Source organism: Amblyomma mixtum, chromosome 8 (assembly GCF_055824585.1).
Source record: "Amblyomma mixtum isolate Tamu chromosome 8, ASM5582458v1, whole genome shotgun sequence".
In the NCBI taxonomy this organism is placed as follows: domain Eukaryota; kingdom Metazoa; phylum Arthropoda; class Arachnida; order Ixodida; family Ixodidae; genus Amblyomma; species Amblyomma mixtum.
In genome coordinates, this window is record NC_143019.1 from 111,101,471 (window position 1) to 111,108,752 (window position 7,282).

Sequence of the window (7,282 nt, forward strand, 5' to 3'; positions counted from 1 at the left end):
GCATAGCGTGCTTGCTCGAGATGTTTCTTAGATAATGCCGTTTAGTTCCCTGTGCACTTTTTTTTCCTTTTAATCTTTTCAGCTAGCTCTGTAAAAAACTTCGTGCCTCGCTAGTGTACCGCATAGCCGTCAGCCTATTACGCCGTAATATACCCAGCTGCGGCACCCATTCCACTCGCTATATACGTTTATTTCGAGCGGAGAAAATATCAAGCTCAGAGTGACGGTTGAAAATAAGCAGGGCGAGCTGCCCTGCCAGTCACAATCAGTTTTGAAGCTGTAAACTTAGAGCTACAACCATAGGTCAAATGTGTCTGCATTTTTGTCTTAAGCACGCGTGTGTCGCTCCTGCCCAGTTGACACGAACTCTGCTCTAAGGGTAGAATTTTGTTTCAGCATCATTTAACATCCGCGCACCCACAGGCCTAGTAACCATGAGAATGAACTCTCACCAAATGCTGTTTGCGTTGCTACTTGTCTTCAGTGCTTTGGCTACACCGGCGAAATGCCAAAGAGTGGATGCAATACAGGTGAGCTGTTTACGATGTGTTTTTTGCTAATGTTCACGATGTGCAGAGAAACACGTGCAGAGAATGGACTTTCACTCACACGTCCAGAAAACCATAAGACTGGAAGCTCGAACTGCTGCGGTTTCGTTGTGGTGCAAAGCAAATGTGTCCACTCAGATCGTGTCGCAGATTTTGAACAACACATGACTCGCAAAATTTCTTACTAATAGATCGGTTGACCGTTGCAAGAAAGTACAGTCGTTACCGCAGTCATCAGTGGAAGTTGGCAAGTAGAAATAACCTCTTCGAAGAAAAGAGTCGTTGAACAGCTATGGACGTTATAGCTGCTACGTTCGAGTTTTCACTCTCCCAAATAGCATGTTTGTGGAAGGATGGGCTTAAACAATCAGCTTGCGATTAATAAAAAATTTATATCTTCGCTGCTTCGCAAAATAGCCTATGATCATTAAGGATGTGACAATGTACGGCCCGCATAGACTTGAGCTTTTATTAGGTGCACTAAAGTTCGACAACTCATAACATCTGTTGTTAAAGACACCCCTTCAATTCTTCATCCAAATTGTCCCGAATCAGATTCCCTGAGAAATATAGGTACCCCAAAAGTACGCACTCTAAAAGCGACTTCATTTGTTCGTGATTATTAGAACTGACAACAGTTGCTTTCTCGCAGTATTAGAGAAGATATCTATATGTGTAAGAACACTGGTAATAATTCCCGATAGTTATTTTCTCCTCTTTCCAGCCCGTTGATTTTTGCCCTTGAAACATTTGCGCATTTGCTTCCTACAAGGGATGGAGTGCGAACCGCAATTTATATATCCACAGCTAATCTTGATCTTTTCAAGGAGTCCTTTCTGAGGCGTGAGTGATTTGCCGTAGACTTTTAAAAGGAATGCTCTGGGCTTCCTTCTTGAAATTATGGTGAGACAAAACTACCTGAAACCAAAACACATTCCAGAATTAGCTTTCAGATATGATGCATAGTCCATTCTTCAACATTTTTACGAAGAGTGCAGTGAAAATCGAGAATGCTATTTATGCCTTAGTCTTAACACATGAAAGGGCAAAGAACTCTTTTCCAGAAGAACAAAATTAAATATGACATTTCTACGACGTGTACCTAATACGGCTAGATAACTCATTATAAACAATTTTAAAATTAGGATAAGCATCACTTGGCCATTCGAATTTTAGGAATATAACAACGCATGGATATCATGATCCAAATATTATGGGACGCCTGTTTTGGAGAAAATCGTCATTGATGCTCTTCCTTGCCGCCCATTGGTGTGTTATTGTTACCAGTGAATAGAGCATGTAATTCCACTCTAAAAACTTATTTATTGAGTCTGTTTAATGCGATAAAGTATTTCCGCAGAAAAAAATATTTCTGCGGCCACTCGCGCCCTGTAAACGTTCATTGCTACTGTGTGCTTCCAACTTGCTAATTTTTCACGTGTCGGTATCAGCAGAGGGTTAATAATTTCATCACATGAGAAGAAGAGTCTGGTGGAGACTCACCCTGAGGGCGAATATGTGCAGATTTGAAAGCAACTGTTTTTATTGCTAAAGCAATACTGCTAGCACTTTTCTGCCGTCGGTGGAGGTCGTTGCTTCGCTCCGGCGCAGCTGCGGTGCACAACCACGTCACAGCGTAACGTCAAGACCAGAGGAGAGCAGCGGCCCCAACTCGTCTCTTCGGCCGTAGTCGTTCCTTCGCTCCGGCGCAGCTGCGGCGCACGACCACGTGACAGCGTGGCGTCAAGACCACAGGAGAGCAGGGACCCCAACTCGTCTCTTCGACCGTAGTCGTTCCTTCGCTCGGCGCGGTGGCCACCACATACGGCCTCCTTGGCCCGCCGCGTGAGGGCGCTCGCTAGAAGAGGATACACGGGGCGCCGCAGGGGCGCTCCGCTTAGTCATGTCTGAGGGGTTGTACAAGGCGCCGCTGGAGCGACGTGCTGCGCGCAAACGCCGGCGCCGTGCCGAGGAGAGAGATGAAGAAAGGCAAGAGCGGTTGGCTAAGCAACGCGCCTATGCCGCAGAATGGCGAGCCCGGCGGCGTTCTACAAGCGCAGCCAGGTAGCTATTGCTTTAGCCAGAACTCAGCTTAAGCAGAGCTAAGCCACAGCTAATTTTTTCGAAGTCGTATACCGAGTGCTAAAATCAGTACCTTACAGCGTTTCAAATTTTTCCTTTTTCCAGATGGCTGCCAGCTTCCCAGCAGTGACGGCTATCTATTCAACTAGCGCGGAGGTTGGAGGACAAAATCTAGGCTGCTTGCACTCTGTTCGAACGCAATACGATCCAGATCATGGCATGATGACTTACGTATGGTTCCATAGAGGCGACGACGGCAGCGAAAGGTGACACTTCAAGTGAAATACTATATAAATTAAAATTATTCATTACGAAGAAATACGTACAAATCAAGGTACCCTACAAATGTCCATATGTCTTGTGCAGACCTGCCGTGAAAGACATAGCACACAGAATATGATATTATATGGTTGGATAATGTTTCGTATGTAGGTGTTCTTGTCTACGGTGGTTGTGCAGATCCACCAAAGAAACATACTCCGACGACTTTCACGTTGCAGGCTTCGACAAAAGAATGGCTTGCTGGTGTAGTATTCCAGGCGAATATTTTATATGCCAAATTATGACCACTTGTATGAAGTGCTCTCGGCGGTTGCATGGATCCGCCGCCGCTAATAACCTCGCTTCATTTGTAGAGGATCGTAAAGTTTCTTTAAAACGTGGCTGAAACATTGAAATGACTGCTGAACATCAGAAACCTGCCAAGCAAAGTGTAGATCGTAGGAGGTTGACCAGCTTAAGAATCCTAGCAGCTAGCATGAAGTGGTATACCACCGCGGCTGCAGCAATGCACATAGGAATGCAAACCTGGGAAAGCTGTGAGGCGATATTGGTGGTGGATAATAGAACATAGACAAAAAGGTTGCTGAGCCATTTCTAGTACAAGCTAACTGGCACTGTTTCCTTTCCTTTCATAATAATGCTAAAAGAGATAATTAAAATAATGCAGGAAAACGCTTTACCCGCTTTAGCCCAGGCCATAAGGGACCGAAAAAAGCTAGAGCAGCAATACTTCATTGTTTTTCTTTCCCTTTCAAGATCTGTCGAGCACCAACTATATCAAGGGTACTTTCCTGACGAGCTGATTGAATCCAGTGCCGACGGTAAGTCCCAAAGGAACACTGGGCATTCATACCTTACTCTTTTGTCAGACACAAATTCAAAGCATTCAGAAGTTTGTTTTCATATTACCTTTAATTGCGAAGGCACAAGGTGTCAGCTCTGAAATGCGAAGCGGAGTCTTTGTTGTGTGCAGCCGCATTCAGTTTTCTACAACGCAGTGTTCGAAAAGGCTCCCAATGCTTAAAATGCGGCGCCACCAATGCCAATTGTCATATGTGATGTCCCGTATCCAAGTGGACTTTTCGAAACGCATTTCCGCTAGAGCTTCTATGAATAATATGACATGATTGATAGTGCTTCGGATGCAGAGCGCAGACATTGCTTTTTACTGATTGTAACTAAAGAAAACCCTAAATGTCTTGTATTTCCCATCTGTACTCTCCATTAAAGATAATGTGTAGATGGAGAAAGCTTTACAGAGCCTTAGCTTATGCATTTGAACGTTAAATAAAACCTTAAATCTCAAAACTGATTTCAGTTATGTTTATTCCGTGGTAATATCCCCGCTGGTCCGATTTATTGCAAAAATATTTGTATTCCTTAAGCAACAGTCGTACAACTCTTATAAACTGTCTATAGCAAATGCCTGTGCAACAATCACGCGCGCAAGAACTTTTTTGCGCCCTTATGGGAAACAGCAGAAAAATAATACTTCCCTCTAGCGTCGTTTCTATGTTTCAGATCCCACCTATCTCGCTAAAGCCAAGATAACTTACACAGACTACAAAACATGCTTTGTTCTCAAAACCGAAATCATGGAAGACAGTAAGTAACCACCCTTACACACATGTCCTAAATCATTCCGACTTAAAGAGAAAATATTGGTTAATTTCTCCTCAACGGCTCTAGACTTTCAATGGTTTTCTTTACGTTAAGATACAAAGCTCAAAGAGTATTATTGTAGTTCTCCAGGCAGTTCCTGTTTACGCATGCACAGAAAAACAGACTAGGTTCTTTAGACGTTTGCGAAATAGGGTAACAGAGAGAATGAAATTTCGAGAGTTCTCGTAATTTATAAGCATCCTGGAACCTAGACGAGTAACTTGGACCTGAGAAGTGAAACCCAGGGCAACTCTCACTAATGACCTGATCTGAAAATGTCATTCTATTGCTGGGATTCATTTTACTCCATCTTAAGTAAATGCGTTGTGCTAGTTACAATTAATGTGTCCAGGCTGTCATTCTGCGATGTAGCTCACCCTCCGCGAAGTGTTTTGGTGGCTGCGCATAATCAAGCTGCAATGTTCGAGCACGACTGCATCTCTAACCCACCTTGACAGGGAGTTTGAGGCTCACATTGGTATCGTTTGATTACGCATTGTCAGCGTGAAAGAGCAAAATAATATTGTGGGCGGTCAATGCGTAACGAAAACGAATGTGTTCGCTGAAAGGTTTAACACAGGAATGTGCACGGTCTGCTGGTCAAGTCGTGCTGCATCTGCACTCCAAAAACTAGAGACCCATAGAAAGTAAACCATCAGCTTTTTCTTTTTCAGCTCATGTTTATTTGCAAGAATAGGTGCGTCTAAATTGCCTGTGGAAGAGAACGGCATGCTCATTTCAGCTTCTGCGGTGACTGCATGTATCTGTGCAATTTCTGCCGATGGAATGAGTTCGAGGCTGTTCGTAATCTCGCTAGGTTTACAATGCGGAAGAGCTAGCCACAGCCTGGTCTGACAGCATCTCGAAATATTCTTGCTGGCCAGTTCTACTCGCTAAGAATCACAGCTTCTTCCGGTTTGAAAAAACTATGGGACTCAATGCCAGCGTCATATGAAACCAGATCATGACAGTTGTGAAGGGTGCAAAAAAAAAGACGCCAAGAGTGTAGCTGAGGGAGAGGAAATATTTGCGCCAATGATTTTTGCCTAGATCGCAGGAAGGCCGCTACACAAAATTTGTCAGGGACTGTACCTGTATTTGATCTAAAACAAAACTATAGTTTTAGTTTGTTTTTGGTCGCAATTACCGTGTTTGCCTTACATTTGAAGCTGCTAGTACTTCAGCAGCGCCTCTCCAAAAATTGTAATCATTTGAGTTCTTTACGTGTGTTGCAATATATATCTTAACTTAGAGTTTTACTTTTGGCAGCTGCTGCACTATAATCTCGCCTTTATCGCTAACTAAGAAAATTCTTGGCATTTTGGTGGACCTGCTTACGTATTCTACCATGTGCAGCGGCGTAGATGCCGCTGCACGAAATTTCATTTTAGAACGTTTGAATGCGCAGTTTTTTATGGCTTACACTGCGTCGTTGTGTTTTTGCCTAAAAGCAGTTGTTTAGCCTCGGCCAATGCATATCAAGGAAGGAGTTCATACTTCACTCTATGACGGTAGCATTATTGACACCAATCCTGACTTCATGAGACAGTGTGCAATGAGCGCCGCTGTTCATGCTGACCATAGAATTTCAGCATTGCTGTTCTAAAAACAATGCTGTTGTAAGAAGCAGATAATAAAAAATTGTCCCTAAATGACGCTTGTAACTGCTGTTTCATCAAAATAAATTAGTTCTTAACATTATGGGCGCATCTAATTGTTCGTGCACGGGAACCTGCTGTGGTGACACGTGCAAGTTCGAGCAGCCACATCGTATGTTGACGAGGAGATGTGCCTTAAATCTCGACGGCCGAAAGCGATTAGCGATGCTCTGAGATCTGCAAATTACCATATTTAAGGAGAAATTAGCGCTGAGGAGATAATAATGTCGATTTTGCGGGGAGCATTTCTAATTAGGCACCTTCCCATGTATGTTTACCACTCTTTTCCTATTTCCAGAGTGCATTCTTTGGGTGAATACCCAGTTCAAGAATAATTTCCCCAAAGAGTGCATCAGCAAGTACGAAGAGAGCTGCGGTGAAGGAGTTCTCATTTACGATGAAGACATTTGCGAAAAAGGAACTTCCTCCTGAAGAGTGGGCTTAAGCCACATCCCTGGGGTTCTTTCTTCCTGCAATATCATTTTATTTTTAAATTTCACAATAACCAAGTACTTTTCTGACAAGGCTGCCTGCGTAACTTGCATTTGTACTCGAATGTATTATTGCTGAATGCACTGCACTTTTTTCGTTCGTTTTAATGCTAAAACGTATAGCCGGTTTTTTTTTTGTATTCCAATCCACGCTGTTTTTTATTTTCTCTATATTTTTAAGAAAACCTTCTCGTACCTCATATAGACTTAATTTTGCTCCTCCTCTCCTTTCTCATTAATCTTTTTATCTGCCCACCTCTTTCCCCCCCGTTCGGGGTAGCAAACCGGTTTATTCTTCTGGTTAAGGTCCCTGCTTACCCTCTTCCTTCTCCACCACCTCCATTCGTGCCTATGGCTTCCTGCTCCGAATCTGACAGGTTTGCAACCTTTTTCTTCTCCACAAGGAATTTTCTGAGTATATTTAGCTTGTCTAAAATCACCGATGATGTGCGTTTTTTCTCTAGTAGTGTGGAAAAAATTGTGTTCGGAATATGGGGAGTGTGAACCGAATACATTTTCAAATGTCGTTCCACAAGTGCCAATAAACCGGTGATGGTCA

The 7,282-nt window shown here is 43.2% G+C and overlaps 1 protein-coding gene across 2 annotated transcripts; it reads left to right on the top strand.

The window, feature by feature from the left end:
- The first annotated feature begins 306 nt into the window (after positions 1-306).
- LOC149333903 (uncharacterized) lies at positions 307-7,282 on the top strand. 2 transcript variants are annotated; one of them, XM_089558829.1, is made up of 5 exons: positions 307-530; positions 2,736-2,896; positions 3,669-3,733; positions 4,434-4,517; positions 6,531-7,282. In XM_089558829.1, exons 1-5 carry the CDS (start codon positions 435-437, stop codon positions 6,662-6,664), a joined length of 540 nt encoding a protein of 179 aa, XP_089414955.1. In that variant the 5' UTR covers positions 307-434; the 3' UTR covers positions 6,665-7,282. The 2 variants fall into 2 exon arrangements, with proteins under 2 accessions (XP_089414955.1, XP_089414956.1); XM_089558830.1 differs by lacking the exon at positions 307-530 and adding an exon at positions 2,253-2,612.